The 20,223-nt window shown below is 37.5% G+C and overlaps 1 protein-coding gene across 2 annotated transcripts in view; it reads left to right on the forward strand.

The window, feature by feature from the left end:
• LOC131067558 (phospholipase A I) overlaps positions 1-20,223 on the forward strand; it is a 122,693-nt gene that overhangs the window by 16,390 nt on the left and 86,080 nt on the right. For both annotated transcript variants that reach the window (XM_058002634.2, XM_058002635.2), the window contains exon 2: positions 19,174-19,321. In XM_058002634.2, the coding sequence (XP_057858617.2) occupies positions 19,174-19,321 (148 nt within the window). The remainder of the gene's footprint in view (positions 1-19,173; positions 19,322-20,223) is intronic.

The following is a 20,223-nucleotide window of genomic DNA, read 5'->3' on the forward strand; positions in this document are numbered from 1 at the left end:
CCACAATTAGGTTTAGACTAATCATGCACCACAACTTGCAATCAACAAGGTGTAAATGGTATGAACTGAAGGCTTCGTCAAATATCATCACCCTTCATCATAATCAATGAACTTTATCTAAATTCGAGAAGTAACAAGGAACCATGCAACATGTAGAAATTACACATAGAGATCCACCATGCTTCAATGAAGATCATGTATTAAAATCAACAAGTATTGGCAACAATTCCTTTCTTCCTCCTCCTACTCTACTCTACTTGCTATCTTACTGCTATTAACTATTAACCTTTACAATGAGAAGATTGAGCCTTATATAGAGGTCTCTTTACATTTGAATGGCTTAGATTGATTCTCAAATCAACGATCAAGATTTACACAATAAAACCCTAATTAGGGTTTGTTACAACAAACTCCTTTTCTTGTCCAATGAGAAAATTACAATGAATTGGACACATGTCCATCTTGAATTCCAACCAATGAGAAAATAGGTTAGGTATCTCGAACTTTTCGTCTCTATGGGATGAATTAGGTACATTGAATTTGGACATCTTGACTTGGAATCCTCTGATTGGTAGAATGATGACTGGATGCCACCTCAGCTTATTGCTTGTGGATCATTGTTTACTGCTATATGTGATAAACTAAGCACAAGAAATAATAATACAAATGATAATGCATACCAGACACAACAGTAAAATTAATCTTTATTTGCATATGAAATTATTATAGAGAAGAAGACCAGAGATGGTCGGCCAAGGATTACAATCAATCCGACTATACCATACTCCCTTCCTTGGCAATACACAACATATTTAAAGGACCCGACGGTTGCCGAGAGGAACACAAATGTCAACCAACGAATACATAACTACTCGAGTGACAACCCACCTACTACAAATAATTATACATTGCCAGATAACAAATATTATCAATAACAATAGACATTTTATGCCAACTACATCATCCCCCAAAAAGAAAGTCGTCTTCTAGACGACAAATAAACATCAAGTAATATTCAGAAAGACTAATGACAAACAATGACTTGGATTGGATGACCCCAACTTGTAGTGTACTTGCCTAAGTTACCAGATTCTTCTAGTTTAGCTCGGGTCTTGGTACTGGTACAACTCAGGTTCTTCCTAGGTACGTCTTGGATTCTTCCTGGGTACTTGGGTTCTCTATGGGTCCTTCTGTGAAGAACCCATAGAGAACCCAAACATCCAGGAAGTACCAAGGGCCGTACCCAAGCATGGTTTCATAAACTACAACCTCAGTTTCACTCCCACAACTTTGTGACAACATTTTTTATCAGAATATGCTAGCAGGCAAGCAATTAAATATCATTTCAGTTGCTTTTGCAAGCTATACATATGAACACAGGGTTAGTAAACTTTTTATCAGCAATACTGAGATTGATTTCAGTTGATTTACATTATGCATACGTAGCAGCTGTTTGCTTATGTTTTGTGAAATCATTTTCCTTGTGTTGTTAATGATTTGGCATTTTGTCAAATGTTTGAAAAATGAAATTAAACCAGCTTCTACACTTGACACAACTAGTGTTAGTGGCAATCCAATTGATTGTGGTTCAAATGAAATTGAACCAAATGTTGATATTGACCTTGACTCTTCTGATGAAGAACATGAATATTAAAATCAATTATAATTTGAATTTTCATTGTGTAATGACATTTTGAAACTTGAGTATTTTCATTTTTGCAAATTATGAATGAGATATCATGATATTTATTGGCAATTATGGATTTATGAGTATCACTCTTCTTGTAGTTATACAATGATATAGTCTATAATGTTTGAACATACATACATACAAACATATATATATATATATATATATATATATATGTTTGTATGTATGTATGTATGTATGTATGTACGGACGTACCCATACCCAAGGAAAAAAAATTGCTGTACCCACGAATCTGTACATGTAACCATACCTGTACCTGTACCCGTACTTGAATCGGTAACTTAGGTACTTGCCAAATCAAATGGGGGTTTGGGGGCAACGCCCCCAACAGGGGTTTGGGGGTACCGCTCCTAGTGGGATCAAGGGGCAACACCCTTAGTGGGGTTGAGGGGCAACGCCCTTGTCGCCAAGCCCAAATTAAGACCTTCAAAACCACACAAAACTTCATGGCGCACATGGTTTTTTGTGATTTTTAAAGACGCCAAAAACATTGTTGATGAAGCCAGAAAATGGAGATTTCGCTCCTATCACCTGCTTTTTCTGCCCTTTCCGTATAGCTTGACCACATACGGCTCCCCTCACCTCACGTACGACCTGATACACGTCACGTACAGCCTGAAACAAAACATGTACGGTATGAAACCTTACGTACAAGCTTGATTGCCTTGATTGGTTTTCCACGTACAGTTTAGTGTTTCTATAAGGTGTCTTTGAATTCGAGTACGACTTCTCCTTTGCCTCGTATGAACTTAACTTCTCTACTGTCATGTGCGGCTTCGTGTATGACCTCTACCCGTATGTCCTCTTCTCCTGGCTGTACGACACGTGTAAGTATGTTCTTGTGGTTACGTACAGTCTTTCATGTCCGTACGACTTACTATCTCCCCCTCTATACCGTGTGCGGTCTTTCCATCCATATGCCTTGTTTATTTGCTCTTCGTACAACCTCCTCCCTACTTGTCTGTACGATGTACTCCTCATGCACAAGCTTCTCTTGCTTTCGTATGGCTTCTTCATGTATAGCTCGACTGACACCTCATTTTCTTCCACGTACGGCTCCTTGTATTTGGCCGTGTATGGTCTCCGCTATACAACTCTTGTACCTAGCTTGTGTGCAGTCCTTTCCTCAGCCCTGTACGGCTCAACCATGTACGGCTCCCCAATGCTGCGTTGGTCCATGTGCCAGCTCACTATGGATTTCCCTTCCCTCGTCCATATGGCTCACCTCTGTTGGAATAATAGGATCATTGAGAGGGGAGGGGGTGAATCAATGATCTATATAAACAAGAAGACTCTTAATCAGTAAAAACTTTAACACAATGATATTAACGTTTGTAGCAAACCATATTTTAGGTTCAACAACATTTGATAAAAAAATCAAGAGATTCCAAAACATAAATTCAACACCATGACACCAAATTCGAGTGGAAAACCCTTAAAGGGTGAAAAACCACTATGAACAAGTTTTATATTAGGCCTCACAAGCAAAATTCATTGATTACAAATTAGGAGCACCAACTCCAAGCCTCACTGGCTAAATTCAGGACACCTATCCTAGGAGCACCAACCCCTCGCAATTTTAGGAGCACCAACTCCAATGTGAAGAAGCACCCACTCCTTACACAATCACAAAATGAACATCTCAGAGGATTACTTTGTTTCCATACAAAACATCTCGTATACTGCAACTCTTCAAATCATTCATATTCAAAATGTCTCAAAAATCTGATCTCTGTTCTGCAATCTTTCACAATGACAAACTGCCCTGCAATAATGCTTTACAATTATTGTAGGGCAGTTTGTCATTGTTAGAATATATAGTGCTTGTCGGCCATAAAAAAAACTTTTACACATTGTTATTATCAAAACCCTCACTATATCAATAAGAATCATTTCATCATAAAACCAGAAGCAATGACAATGATCATCGTTGATTAAATCTTCTACAATAGTTATTAAAAGTGTTCTACTTCATTTCAAAAACATCATCACACATGTTCCTTTGATCATATCATTTTTTTTTCTTCACGTACTACTCTCTCATTGTAAAAAAAAAACATAACAAAACATTCTCTCTTTATTCAACTCTTTTTTCACACACAAATCTAAACATTTCATCAAAAAACCTTATGTCGACTTTAGAAGCGAATAGTTATAGAACTGTCGACAAGTAAATACTTAGTCGTTAGAACCGTAACTGTCATTCTAAAAACCCGTGCATTAATATGAACTTAAACATTCAATTTTGACTATAATCTCCAATGGTCTTAGATAACAAATGATTATCATTCGCTAAGATACTAAACTTCTAAAATAATATCGACAAATTTTGTCATTTGTTTTTTTGTCGCTCGTCTCTATTCCTCCTGTCGCCCGAGCTACAGGTCATAAAATCTTCAATATATTTGCACAAAAAACATCTGTTTAAAAAATATGATGTGCATGATAACTATCCTTTTACTCTCTCAACTCCTTAGTCTATAATCAGAATCAAAATTGATTGTAGATTCAAGTTTCTACCACGGTGAGAGCAGAACATAACTCTGTTATTGTAGATCTGAAACAACATTCATAAACTAGTCTGCATGCTTGTGTGCTTTACAAATGATTGAGTCAAAGGATGATAACCAGAACATGATAACCACAATACATTTGACTATCTCAAACACAAACACCACTTACACCATGAGTTCACATAATCAAGCTGTTATAATTGATTAATACAATCAAAATGAACCAAAATAAAGTGTTATCAACATGTATTCATGTCTTTTCTTTGTCACCTTGTATCATCAATAACAAACTTATACAGTCTTGTCACTTGCATACCTTGGTTTACAAGCACACTTATGACATCAATGACAAACATGCCAAAGACAACAACCTCCACTCCCATATGGCTTCCTCCAACTTCTCTTCACCTTCTCATACGACCTGACCCCATACAATTCCCTCGAGCCTATCCCTGTACACAATGTTCGAGCTTGACTTGTGTATGAGCTTTGCACTTCCTCAATTTCACTGATTTGTAGCATGTTGCAGTCAGGGTGGAAGACTTTGTAGTCCTCCATCAGCCAGTGAAATAATCCGTTCAGAGAACCTGTTTTATCCTCTCGACAATTTTCCAAGTCCATTACCCCTTCGTCATTCTATTCCATCCTCTTCCTTCCTTCCTCCGTACTCCACTCTCTGTCTTCGGACTCCAAGTCTGAAGATGCCATTTTTTCACTCATTGCATGATTCCTCAAGTCAATGATGTACTTCCTTCCCTTACTCTCAATGGAGAATGTGTTCCGCTTCCAATTGTGATCTGCTTCGCATGCTTCGTAGTGATTAACCACCCTCTCTCGAGGAGAGTGTCGTACACCTTCTCTAATGGGATGACAAAAAAATCCAGGAAGAAGGGCTGTGTGCCAATTGTTACCTTCTGTGCCATCAAAGTCCCCAATGGCTTAATGCCATGCTGGTTGACACCCACCAAATTGAACATTGGCGGCTAGAGCGTAGGTTTTCCAAGGCTCTTCCAAGTTTCCTCCATTAGTACATTGACTCCCGAGCCTCCATCGACGATGGTGTTTGTTAATTTCATTCCCATAATTTCCATCTCCATGACGGTTGGCTTCCTGCCAATGTTCACAGTCAGCAACATTTGGTCACTCACCCAGTCCCCTTCACATGGAGGTTTCTCTACCGGTTTCTCTTGTGGCTTGTTTTGTTTGCGATGACTGGAGTTGTTGTTACCAATGGTGTTGGTAACTGCCATTCCCAGCTGCGGCATAGTTTGAAGAAGATCTATCACCTTGATGGATACAATTGTTTGTAACTCCTGTTGAACTATGTTCTTCTTTGACTCCGATCACAATGGCGTACTTGCAGTTCTGTTGGAGGTTATTCGTTCCTTTGCCAACACTTGTTCTACTTCTGCTTTGGCTTCTTGGAGTCGTTCCTTCTCTGTACATGGGTTCAAGTACACTACCTTCTTCGTTTGTGCTCTCGTGATTGCCAGAATTGCCTTGTCTTGTCCCGCTACGTCCAACATATTAATACCCTTTTGCTTCGGGTAGTCGGTGTCTTCATGATTCCCCGGCCCACACCATTTGCACAATAATTATGTGTTGTCTTTCTTATTCTGGCAGTCTCTCGCAAAGTGTCCCCATTCACTACATTGTCGACACTGTAAGATAGGATACAATTGATACAATTGTCGGCACTGTTTGAAGAAGATCTATCACCTTGATGGATACAATTGTTTGTAACTCCTGTTGAACTATGTTCTTCTTTGACTCCGATCGCAATGGCGTACTTGCAGTTCTGTTGGAGGTTATTCGTTCCTTTGCCAACACTTGTTCTACTTCTGCTCTGGCTTCTTGGAGTCGTTCCTTCTCTGTAAATGGGTTCAAGTACACTACCTTCTTCGTTTGTGCTTTCGTGATTGCCAAAACTGCCTTGTCTTGTTCCTCTACATCCAACATATTAATACCCTTTTGCTTCGGGTAGTCGGTGTCTTCATGATTCCTCGACCCACACCATTTGCACAATAATCATGTGTTTTCTTTCTTATTCTGGCAGTCTCTCGCAAAGTGTCCCCATTCACTACATTGTTGGCACTGTAAGATAGGATGTCTTCTGGAGTCATACTGTATTTGATTTCGCCCTCGTTGATTTCCATAACCGCTTAGCGATACATTTTGTGGTTTCAATGGGCTAGACTCTTTTCGTGTGAAGAATACTTGTGTACTTCTAGTCTTCACATTATATGGACACTCCTTTATTGAATGACCTATCACCTGGCGAATCTCACAAAACATCTTTTTAGGACAATTACCTTTCATGTGCCCCTCAATTTCGCACTTGGTACACCATAGTTCATTACTTTCTTTATTGGTTCCTTTCTCGGCCTTCAATTCTTTCATCATTCTCAATGCATCTCATCGAAGGGTTTGAATTGTTTTGGATTCTTCATCAGTGCTACCTTCAGTGCTCTCGTCAGCATTGGTCTTCCTCTTCCCTCAGGAGGATGTTTTGTTTTCACTCTTGATGTCCATTGCTCGATTGTAAGCATCGATGTACAAGGATGGAAGCACCACTTTCATCTTCTTGCGCAACGAGGGGATCAATCTCTTAGTGAACCACCTCTTCTTCAACCCGTCTGCTGGCTGGTTCTCCATTTTGTTCAACAGTTCTTTGAGCCTACAATTGTATGCTCGCACGTTCTCGTTCTTCCCTTGCCTAGTGTTGTAAATTTTTGCAACATTTTCATTGTTGTCTCTCAATAGTTTAAACTCTTCTTAAAATGCCTTCTTCAATTCGTTCCATGATGCTTCGTATTGAGCTGCTAGGTCTATGTACTAGTCGATGGCCATTCCCCGTAGGGTGGCGAGGAATGCCTTCAACCAGTAATCCTGGTCATCATGAGCATTTGCCTCCCATATTGTTATGTAGGTCTTGCAATGGCATACAGAATCCTACGATCCGTCCCCTATAAATTTAGGGAGTTTTTGCTTCTCCTGGGTGTTCATCATTGTTTACACTCGAAAGGTACCGTGGGTATTTGACTAGATTGGATTGTCTCGTTCTCGCCTACATTCCCGTGCCTTTCTTGCACTCTCGGCCACGCGCGAGCTCTCTACGTGTCCAGCTTTTGTGTCTTCTACACCTTGGTCACTTTCTTCGTTTCTATACTCTCTCTTCCTCGGAGTCTTCGACTTAGGCCCCCTTATTCTCGGTTCCTCGACAAGGGACAAGTTCCCAATACGGTACAAATTGGTTTCTAGCCTGCTTACTCCCTTGTGTGCCGGACTTGGGTGGACTGTTCCGACCGCTACATTTTGGTGCTTTCCTTGCACTCCCTGCACTCTTGGCCACACACGCATTCTCTACCTGTCCACCTCCAGGGCCCCCAACACTCCAGGTACTTCCAGGCTTTGACTCTCCCTATGCTCCCTCCGGATGTGGGTCAGCGGTTTGAATCCTCCAAATCTCACTTCCCTCGAGATGGATAGACAATGGAATATGTCTATGAGTTTAGGATTTCCCTCTTCGTACTCCTCATCCGACGTTGATTGTACGGACGGATGGTCTAATTGCCCGATTGGATTTTCCTCGAATGTTTCTCATAATTTTCTTCTTCATTCTCTTTGTTCTACAATCTGTAAAGATCGCCTAATCGTTTGGTCTTGACCACCCTGTGGCCTCTTCTCACCTTTATTGGGGTCTAAGGGCATAAATTACTCAGGGTTGACCCGATTTCTTTTACGGCAACGGTGCCAAAATATTTATTGCTATATCTGGTAAATTAATCACAAGAAATAATAATAGACACAACAGTAAAATATATCTTTATTCGCACATGCAATTATTACAGAGAAGAAGACTAGAGATGGTTGGCCTAGGATTACAATTAATCCGACTATACCATACTCCTTTGCTTGGCGGTACACAACATATTTAAAAGACCTGACAATTGTTGAGAGGAACACAACCGTCAACCAACAGACACATAACTACTCGAGTGACAACCCACTTACTTCAAATAATTAAAATACATTGACAGATAACAAATATTATCAAATATAACAATAGGCATTTTATGCCAACTACAATCATCGCAAGTGTATGTGGTCGAGCAATATCTCTTGATACTCAACATCTCCAAGCCCGGTGTTGTGATGATGGAGGCATATTCCCAAATTGCATCATCAAGTTGACCTTCTAACTTTGATTAACTCTTCTGACTTGATCACACTTGCATTTCCATCTTCTTGTTTGGGAATCTTGAACTAGTTCACCTCTTGATAATGTTTGATCTTGAATTGAATTGCTCGTCTTGATGAAATCCTTTATGTTGTTTATATTTGATCATCCTTGTGTATGATGAGGGGTATCTCCATGTAATATTGGAATTAAATCTTGGATTTCTGAAAGAAATTCAAGATAATATTATTGTCTCACTGTCATGTTTGTAATGCACCCTCCATGTGTTGATTGTGGCTTTAAATTCTTGACACTTGAATCTCCTTCATTCATGATGTATTGAGGGCCTTGAAAGTGTTGAGCTCCTTATGTTGCCCTTTTGAACTATCTTGTATCATGTTGATTGTCTTGATGCTAGTCTACTGGGTATCCTTTGCTTAATAATGAAGTCTTCCTCTTGAAGTTGCAATGTTTCCTTGAAGTTTTTGTAGCCTGCTCCTTCGCCTTCTCCCTTAGTTACCTGCAAAACTAACAAGGATAGGATCAAATACACAAGATATATCTTGATTTCAAAACGAAAAAATGTCATGTAAGGTGTTCTAATCTTTGATTTTTATGTCTGATTATGTGATGCCTTAAGGTTTGATTAAGGTCTAACTCTTGAGTTTTATGTGCCGCAAGGTCCAATTATACCTCACTTCTGCTATACCTCACTTCTGCTCCGACTTCACATTAAGTTGACCCTTTACTTCCTTCCTTGGGTAGATTTTACATGGGGTCTTGCACAGTCTGAGTGCATAATACATGAGTATTTGCACAATGCACTCTGTGCTTAACCTAGCCAGATTTTCCAATTTACTTCTTTAGTTTCACAAATCCCTTGTCAAGGTTTAATGTGCCTTCTCTCTTTTTGGGTCTGGCTTCACAATAAACTGATCTTTTTACCCTCTTCCTTGGACAGATGCGTCCTCTGCTTGTATCTGTTACCCATTTTATTCTCCAGCTCAATCAAGTGGAGCTGGTCAAGTTTTATAGTTTTAAGGGGACATGTCTGTTTGTGTTTTTGCCAAGAGATGCTAGAATGCCATAAAAGAACTTCCGATAAATGCAGGTGTTCACAACAAAGAAGAACCATACGACATTGCATATTTTAAAAGGGCACTTTCTTTATTCATGAATGTCAAATGAAATGCTCCCACACAAGCCGTGGGGAATGACTACCATAATGCATTATACAATGAAATGATGCATTTAAAAAATGAAATATAAACAAAGACAAGGGATGCGCCATTGCCTCGTAATGACAAACCCCTGCAGTCGAGCAACTTCATCTTTCAGCTCCTTTGCAGAAGCCCCCTCGCTACTCCAAGTGTCTGCAAAAAGATAGGAGAAAATTGTGTTAGAGCTCGGGATACCATATCCTTGCATATACATCATAATTACATGCACGATTTACTCCTATAATGCATTATGCCAGTCCAATCATTATATGCGCCAGAAGAAAGTAAAGAACAAATTTGAAGGCTCATGGTTTTGTCTAACAGTTCGTTCGATGTGCAGATACAGGTTAAGTTTCATTATTGATTACTTCATTCACAATGTAATAATAACAACACGTGGGGTAAATGGGCTCCCACAAGGGTTGAGCTCAACATGTTGTGATACTAAGGACTGATTATTGTGACAAACATGCAAACTATCTTTACCCGTCTCCTACGGTAGTCACGATAAATGAGTACCTATCGCTCATGGCAATAAGCTGATAGGAACATGAGCGTCCTAGATGTCAGTACCAGCATACTGTCATAAACGAGGGGCACTCATTCACGGGGACCATCATACAAGAGAAATAAAGAGCACTTGCATGATTGTCATAATAATTGTAGTGAATCACCATAGGTATGTCTTTGGGAATGCCAATGTAAGAGAATACGCAAGATGTTTAACAACAAGTGGTGTACTTCTGCATCTACAGTCAACCATGGTTAATAATCAGCTAGAGTCGTAGAGTCAAAATACAGTGACAGCATAGATATACATGGGACAGGAGAAAGACTATTCAAAGGAGACAGTCCATAATTGTACTGCATTGATAAAAGAAGGATCTTGTCTCAAATGGCATTCATGACTAGCAACAAGGTTCAATGATCCTTATGCTCCATTCACAGTCACAAACACAGGGGAAATAGGTTTTTGACAGTCCAAAGAACCATGAGAAAGAAGTCATCAGGATACTGATATATCAATGATGCAAAGGATGAATGCAGTCATAGTCTCATTGGTATGAAATATGGACAAACAGCATAACAATGAGCAAGCTGCAATAAAGTCAGTAGTGATTTGGAGGACAATCATTAATAGCCTTCAAGCTCAAAATCTGAAAATGCAGTCCAAGGCAGCATTCAAGGGGAGTGATTTAAACAATTAAGATGCTGCTATAGGTCATTGATGATTATAATTGCAGGCACTCTTTCTCTCAGTCACAGTCTGATATATATCAAACACATAGAGGTATGAAATAGGAGCAAGCGCCAGTAGAACCAGCAGCTGGAAATAATGACATACATATCGATTAAGCCATATAGAAGTGCCAACAACTAGAACGTGCAGTTTCCTAAATATGTCGAAGATCATAGTCAAATGACAATGTTGAATGCACTATGGGCAAAGAATAGTCACGAAGATGTAAAGGGAAAGAGGGGACAAAGTCTTTCATTGTCATAAAGTGAAAATGACTGTATAAGGAACTGTTAGGGCAGCAGTATGTACGGCAATCATTATGAAGGGATAATCACATATTCATGAGAACCATTGTCAAGAGCAAGCAGCCCTCTGTCTTAGGAAAACTGTGACATATTTTAGTCTTATCAGTGGTCCAAAACAATGAGCAATATGGCAATTGTGCGATGACAAATAAGCCTAGATGGGGAATATAAAGGTTACAATAGAGCAATAATATACAAACAGCCCTAAAATCTTTCACCATTTCAGTGAAGCCACTTTAAGAGATTAAAAGAATATAGGCTCACACAGCCATAAAGAGAGACACAGTCAATATGCAGTCTATTTTCAGTCCTTTATACACAGAAATTATGAAAGCACCAGCAGCTACAGAAGAGGATAGTTAATCAAAAGAGGTTCCCTGTCAAAGATCTAAGACAACCAAAACAGAGATATGCACAGTACTGGAAAAGTCAAATATTCTTTTTAAACAAGGGATAAAGGAGTAGTCAAAACCTCAAAATCCGAGTGAGCAACCTCAACAGTGCAAAAAAATGAAAATCTTTGGCAGCGATGTTGTTTTTTTTACGTTTCTCAGCGAACAGTAGTATTACCCATGTTTTTTATCAAACCGTCCAAGGAAAAGAGCAGTTTGTGTAAAAGAACAGAGGAATATATTTGTTGAAGTTTCAGACAAAGTTATTTTTCGAAGAAAGGGGTTACCCGAAACAGCCAGCAAGTGAAAATGTCGAAAAGCTTCCAATCTTTTCCAGGAGATCTGCAAACAACGCCATATTTTTCCAATTTTTCAGAAAATTCAAACCCTCGAATGAAGGAAATCAAGCATGACGGCTGTCTCTATGGTCGATTTTTCTTCAAAACCTCATGGGGGTCGCTTCCAACAGAGTGCACAATGAGAGTATCGGATGCCAAAGAGAAAAAATGAAATGCCTAAGGGTTTTCTTACCCTTTTATCGTCGAATTACATAGGCTTTTTTGCCTTTTTTTTTTCTTCTTCCTTTCTAAATATTCCGTGAAAGCTAAAAGGAGGTCGATATTTTATTGCACCCCTTATGTAAGAAATATTTATTGTTAAGTGATTTATGGATTATCACTTAATGAATTTGAAATGTAATAATATTATTAAGTGATAATCCATAAATCACTTAATAAATATTACATTTGAAAATTGAGAGATGGGGCTTATATAAATTAAATAATAAAAATACTTATTAAGATGTTTTTTTATTTTTTTATTTATTAAAACATTTTAATAAATATTTTTCTTATTTATATTTATTAAATTTTAAATGTATAAGAAATGTGAGAAATATCTCGTAAAGTGATATATAGCTTGTCACTTTATTAAATGTATTTCTTATCAATATCTTGACTTAATGTAAAAATGAAATAATAAATATCTCATAAAGTGATAAGCTATAAATCACTTTATGAGATATTTATCTTATTTTCATTTATTAGAAGTCAATAGAGATTTTTTTGTATTTATGAGGGCTTGCAGGCCTGTTCAGGGATATTTTAGGAGTCATTAATGTGCACTTAAGAGCCTTTATGGTAAGGGTTGAGGAGGCTTGACTTTTGACTCAAACCCATCCCCTTCTAGACATGTTTAGACCCCTAAAAAATAGGCTTTTTGAGTCTGCTCGACCAGAAAATGAGGAGATGGAGTCTTTTTATCTACTCTTGTAAAAGCATATATATGGAAGGACTTCATTTTTTCAAGAGTTCTTACTGGTTCACTTTGGTGCAGATTGTAATTTCAGAGTTCTATTTGCAGAAAGTGGGGTTTGTAACTTTGTTTTTCAGAGTATGACATCATTGTAACACCTTTGAGCAGTAATAAGCAGTTCATACCTTCCCATATTCTTTTGTTATTGTGAGTCCTTAGTGTTAGTACAGGTTTTTGTGACATTCTTTTTCCTTGAAACTGTGTTTTCAGGTGGATATCTTATGGAGGAGTATGATTATTTGCAGGTTATAAGCTGTGTGAGTGAAATAACAGTCTTAGGTTGTGAGGAGTGTTTTCTCCTCTCAGGACTGTGATTTTTATCCTCCTTATAAACTATTAATGCAATGGTTATGATTTTTTCGGTTGTGTAGGAGAGTATTTCATTACTGGCTTTATTGTGTGTTATTTGTTGTGTATTCTCAAGAAATCATTTGATGTATCACCTGTTAGATCGTAGTTTTCAGTTTATGTTTTCCTTCTTACTCTTTTCTCAGAAGAATCATTATAATAGTTAAGTTTAAGTGAAAACCAGCTAAGAACCAACTTTCTCTTGAGGCTCACTCCAAGTTTTAGGCAACCCACAGGCCGAGGAGTGTTCCCATGTGTCACAAGCCTGCTGAGTTGATAGCTTAGCAAATAGGGGTGCAGGTTCAAGTGATAACAATATCATGATGAGCGCATTTTGCATATGATTCTGCATAGCGCATAGTGCATATGGTGATGCGCAGTGCGCTTTATACCTGACTTAGGTAAATTCCTCTTGAGGCATATTGCATCTTACCCTACACAACCTTGTGATTGTTAGGATTCTTTTGGGGGGAATCACTTGGGCGATATTCTGATCTGATCTTCTCCCTTAGGTCTGAGTTTTAAGTCTGATTTGATTGATCATCCCTTTGATTTGAATCTGATTTCCGTCTTCTTGGATCTGATTTTGATGCTCTCAGCCTTTTCAGAGTCTGAATTTAGGTGCCTCCTAAGGTTGAGTTCATTAGGCATCTGTTATTGCACAAGAATATAGGAAGGAAGAGCGCATTAGGCATCTGTTATTGCACAAGAATATAGGAAGAGTGCAGCCTAGGGTTGCACATGCACAAGTATGGGGTGCAATTAGCATGTAGGGGTGCACAAAAGTTGATGGAGCGCATTGCGCTGACAGGTTTGCACTATGTGCTCAAGGAGTTTGACATTTGGTTGTTTTTTACCCTCTTTCATTTGAGCTAGGGTGCACATTGTTGAGCGTCTTGCACAAACATGGGGCAAGTAAGGTGCTTTGCTTGCATAAGTTTGAGTTTGATCTGTTTAAGATCAGCACCTAGTGGTTTGCTACAAGTTGAATCAATCCAGTAGCCTTATCTCCCTTGAGCGCATTTTACATGGGTGGCTGCACCACATCATCAAGGAGGGTGAACAATGCATGTACACATGCACTATGCGCCTAATACAACACTTGATTGAATTTTGGATGTCTTCATTAAATTAACACCCCCCCTTCTATCTAGGTCGTCACCTTGATCAGTTTTGTGCTAGGTTTTCATTGGAGTTGAGGCATCTTGGAGCTTAGACCATACACATACTCCCTTAGAGCACTTAATACATGTGGTCATGTACAAGTTGGGCACAAAATGCATGTGAGTGTGCACTATGTGCCCACTTCCATTCTTAGCCAAATTTTTGGTGATGTTGTCTTTAAGGTAATGGCTTGGATAAGACTTGTTGCTCTTAACATCATGGTTGTTAGATCAATCTCGTCGTTGGAATGTATGGAGGCTGACCCTTGAATTGCTTTGAGTGAACTTGAAAGCTCATGATCTTGGGCGCAAAATGCACCTAGTAATGCACAACCTAGGGTGCATGGTGCAAGTGCAAGTGCACTTCGGTCAACCTCACACTTAGTTAATTTTTTCATTTCACTCACAAACTTGATGATGCCTTTGTCAAAATGTGATGCTTTGAGATTGGCTATTGGTAGCTTTAGGATCACTTGATTGTGCTTAGGATTAAAGGGGGTTGGGCTCATATCACGCAAAGTAGCTTGCACAAAGGTGGCAAGTTTATCAAGATCAACTCCAATACCTAGGCAGAATTCACCTTCCTTATATTTGACCTCACAACATGAATATGACATTTATGATTTTAAAGTGATATGCTTGCATTTCTTAACGAAACTGCAAACAATCTTATCACTCCTAACTCACTTACCCACAAACCCTAATCTTAGACAATTTTGACAACTTTAGCAAGATCTGACAACCTAGCAACATTCGACAACATTTCCTGCTCATGACAACATTTGACAACACTAGCCAATTGACAACTTTGATCTTGATATGACCTATCCCTGGCAGACTAGACTAACTTCCTCTCACTAAAAGGCTAAAGACTAAGAAATTGATGCCAAGCTAAGATAACTAACTAAAAAAAACCCTAAGTCAAAAGTGAAAAAGTGGGGGTCTCCATTTGCAATGGGGCAATGTGGGAAAATGTCACAACAGATGTGATCTCTCATCAAATGAATAACCCAAGGATGATTGTAGATAAATTTTGTGATGCTTATTGCATCATCTACAATCGGTGTCATTGAATGAAGTTTGCCTATGTCCTCCAAAAGAAGTTCAAGGCAATGTGTTGAACAAGGTGACCAAAAAGATGTCCTATGTTTGTCTTGGAGGATTCTCCTAGTCACCACATATGTTGCTGCATTATCCATTATGATTTGCTCCACATTTTCTATGCCCACCTCCATGACAACTTCCCCCAACATTTGAGACAATGTTTTTGCATTTTTTACTTTGTTGGAGGCATTTACCAATTTTAAAAAAAAACTCACCTTCTGAAATTGCCAAAAAAATAATTATGGTGTAGTTTTCCCCGTCCATCCACCCATTAGAAAGAATAGTGCAGCCATATTTTTTTCATTCCTTTTTTGTTCTTCCGCCACTACCTTTGCTTTTTTAGTTGCATTCATGAGCAACCTACAAGTACAAAGTAAAACTATGTACACAATTATAAAATTTAAACAAAAAATAGTTTAAATTCAACATAAATTACTATAAATTAAATAAAATAAATTTAGTCTAAAATTCAACATAAACTACTATAAGTATAAATTAGCATAAAATTTAAATTAACCAACCTCCACTCAAGTCTTTATGAGAAGGTGACTTGTAGTCTTTTCCCACAATTGTCAATGCAATAACCAAATTGTCCTAGTAAGGACTAGTTGCCACATTGAAAGGAATGTTGTTAAAATACCAAAAATCAGCACATGCAATATTTGCATGTTCATGCACCTCCCCGTTCCACCTAGTAGCTTCCAATGATGGTTGTGCTCTAGGCGTGTTTTTGGGCACAAAAAAACTATGTAACTAGAAGTAGATGAAGTGGAGGTGGTGAATTTGTTTTGGATGCGTGGAACATGAATAGAGCCTACCATGCCCTGACATGTATCTTCATCTGATTCTAGTTGGACTGGAGTAGCTTGAGCAGCAGCTAGGATGCTGCCATGGCTGCCTTTGCCCTCTCTTCTATAGTTGAAATTAGGGCATTCATCTCTCTTTTTATCTCTTCGGTGGTCCCAGGACAAGCCTTGGCATCATGATGACTAATGCCAACAAGATGGTATTTGAGGCGGTTTATGCCTTCATGATATATTTTTGGCATTTAATGCAATAAAATGACCTGGATTTAGGCATATTTCCAAGCGAGGTCTCTAACTCCTGTAGGATGAGTGCCTACAAATGGTGGTGCTGGTGATGCCGATGGGGCGGAGCCTGAGGCTGAGCCTAATATATAAGCTTCTCTTTTTGCCATTTTATGAAATATCTAGCCTACACATACAAAGCGAAGACACGACATATTAATTTTTTAATACAAAAAAATAACATAAATTATACATAAATCACCAAAAATCAGCATAAAATTAGTTCAAATCAATATAGATTAGTTTGAATCTGTAAAAATTTAATCTGATCTAGAGAGTTCTAAACATTTTCATTGAATTAAAAGATGGGTATGAAAAAACAACGAAAATAGTGAAAAAATCAGAAAAAATTGACAAAAAAATGGTGATGAATCTTATTTTGTGGAATTAAAATCCAAATATACTCAGTTTTAACATTGATGATTTTTTTTTTTAGATGCAGCCAAAATGAAGTAAAATGTTTTAAAAAAGCAAAAGAAATGAAAAATCAAAAACCTAATTGTGCTTCCAATTTGCCTTCAACATTCACCAAAAAATCTCTTTTGATCTTCTCTCCTCAATGAAAAATCGTTGCAAATGGTGTGTTTTCTGTTGGAGGGGGTTTTCTTGCCTTGGAGAGCAAAACAAGTGTTTTTGATGTTAAATGAGCTTTTTTTTTTGCCATGCGGACCTTTTTTGCTGCGTTTCGTGAGTTTTTTATGTGGACTTGCCGAGTTTTCGCCAGAAACTTGGCAGGTTTTCTGGCTAGTAAACATTGCAAAAACTGGCCTTTGTTTTGACTCGGCGAGTAGTCCTACTGTGCATTTGATCACGCCCTAGAAAGAACTCATCTTTATTTACCAGTATTTGGAATATCAAATGATTGCTTAAATATAATTTTGTATATCTATTTCCTTCTTAAGATGATGTCCCTTGTGTCACTCAATGGCTGCTAATGTAGGGTATACTTTGCTTATGTGATGGGCCTGATGGTTGATTCACATGGTTTGGCTAAAATGTTGTGCATTAGTACTACAAAAGATTTGTATATCGAGGATACTGCAATGACAAAATAATTTTAGAACTTTGGCATGTACTTATAATACTTTTCGTTGGTTTTTTTAATTCCAATCTTTTTCAAAAGTCACAAGCCTGTAGCCAGTGCTTTCTGCAGAACTGAATTTCAGTGCTTTTCCCTCTGGGCTAATCAATGGTGACAGTGACAGAAACTTTGTGCTTTTTCACTTTTATAAAGTGTGACTTACTATGCTTGAAATCTACTTGTCCTTCTTTATACCATTCTGATCCTTGATTAAAATATGCATGCATAACAAAGTGATCAATCTAACAGGCCTTTGTTGTGTTTCCTGAACACAACTTGTGGTCATTCAATATGAAAGGCTTATGTATGTTAGTGTATCGACTAATATCATATACACCCTATAATATCCACATGCGTGGTTCCATAAAGCCTATTTGCCTTTTGCTGGAGCTTTACTAGCCAACCTTCTATGAAAACAACAAACATTATTTTTCTTTTATGTTAATTGCAACGTTGTTTGTTTGGTACTAACATGCCTTTTTGCTTTGAAATGCCTTAGCAGTCCTGATCACCATAATTGTGCTTAGATATCATTATTCTGTACTGTGGCTATATCCTCGAAGATTCATACTGTAGTTGCTTCTTGTACTTAAAAGTCCTTTCCTTTTAAGCCCTAGCACACAGAATATAAACCTGCACAATTGATTATTAATAAGAATTCCTGATATATAACATGTTGATTTAATAATTATTGTCAAAATTAAATTTATCAAATTGCTTGGATGCTCAAAATTCTGCCTAGACTAATATCAGATATTATTTCTGAAGTATTGTCAAATTTCTTTAAGTCTACAGCAGTTTTAATGCCTTTGGTAAATAATTTCTTAAGCTGCCTGAGTCGGGGGTTTTTGTCCACAAACTCAGCAAGGAAAAATAAAAGAGTTTTTGTCCTTTAAATTTCTGCCATGAGAGGTTTCATCCTCAGGTTAAATGAACCGCAATTCCATGCTCTAAAGGAGTAATAATCAGATAATAAAAGATGTAACTTCATATCTTCCCCCTTCCTGTTTGGTGTCTCTTATATATCTTTTTTCCTTTAGTAGTCATGAATTACATGCCCCTTGACCTTTGATAAAATTAACCTTTGATTTTATAATTTATATACTAATTTATTATTACAATCTTATTTCAAAAAGGGGACAGGACATTGCTTCATACAACAGCATCGACAGTTTTATCTGAAGGGGTTTCTAAAAGCTAAAATCAATGGTATCTTCTTGCGATAGCAGAAATCAAGAGATTATTGTTTATGTTTTCTAGGTTCAATTGAACATGCATTATTTCTGTTTCAATTGGTATTTAAATAAACAGTGTTTAGTCTGTACACTCCATTGACCTGGTTGGTATGACGATAGTTTTTGAACCTCTTATTGGACAAAGTAAAACCCAACACACACACAGAATATAGAGTAGTGCCTCTGGAACTGCTACTGCAAGCCAAGGTTATCACAACTTGCTTGAATATGTCCTTTCTAGAATCAGTTAACTTTAGCTCTCTATTGAATCAATTACAGGTTCTGCCAGTGGAGCTGATACGGTTACCATATCTTGAGAGGCTACATCTAGACAATAATAAACTATCTCTTTTGCCCCCAGAGCTTGGAGAGCTTAAATGTTTGAAAGTGCTTAGAGTGGACCATAATATGCTAGTCTCGGTTCCTGGTATGTTTTATTGCATCTTATTTGTTGTAATTATTCCATTGATGAGACTGTAGATTTAATTTGCTAGTATGACCTAAATTAGAATAGTATATAATGCATAGAAGCATAAATCTTTTGGAAAAAATTGCCAAACCAAAGGTACAAGTTCTTTTTCAAAAAACTGGGAAAAGAAAGAATTTTCAGAAAACATAGAAAAATGCAAAAAAGAAGAGAAAAACCTTCTGTTTTTTAAATTTAAAGACATTTTAATAGCATAGAAATATAGAGAGAAAATAAAAATGAGAGTTTAGCCTATATGAATTGTGGGCTACAGATTTTTTTATGTTCATATTGCTAATTATATTGCATTGCACAATGCATACTTCATAATGCATCAATGATAACTTGCTATAAATAGTTTTAAAAATTTCATTTGCAATCTATTTTGTAAAATGTGACAGAGGAAGACAAAAATCCATTCTTATAGAATGTGTAACTTTTCTTTAGGTCTTCAATCTCTGATAATGAGTGTGTATTTTTCCACATTAACAGGAAAATTAAGATTAGTCTACATAGGAATTGTGACTCAACACCAATTGTTAAGTAAAGATGAGAGCTATGATCTATTCCAAAATCCACTAGTGGTTTATGTACGGAAGATCTCATGCTAGTTAATGCACACCATTAAGTAATATTTTTAATTGGCCCAACAACTCTTAAATCTTCCTTTATCAAAGGTTTAATAATATTGAAATACGAAAGAATAAAAATAAAAATTAAATTCAAAAATAAAAAAGTATAATTAAAATTTGATTAAGTTAATGAATAGTCAAAAGGCATGAAATGATTAGTTATGACTCCCCCAAATATGAGGTATAAAAGGGAGAAGAGAACTCATTTGAAGGGGGGATAATTTGGGAATC

The sequence above is a fragment of the Cryptomeria japonica genome, chromosome 10 (assembly GCF_030272615.1).
Source record: "Cryptomeria japonica chromosome 10, Sugi_1.0, whole genome shotgun sequence".
NCBI lineage: Eukaryota > Viridiplantae > Streptophyta > Pinopsida > Cupressales > Cupressaceae > Cryptomeria > Cryptomeria japonica.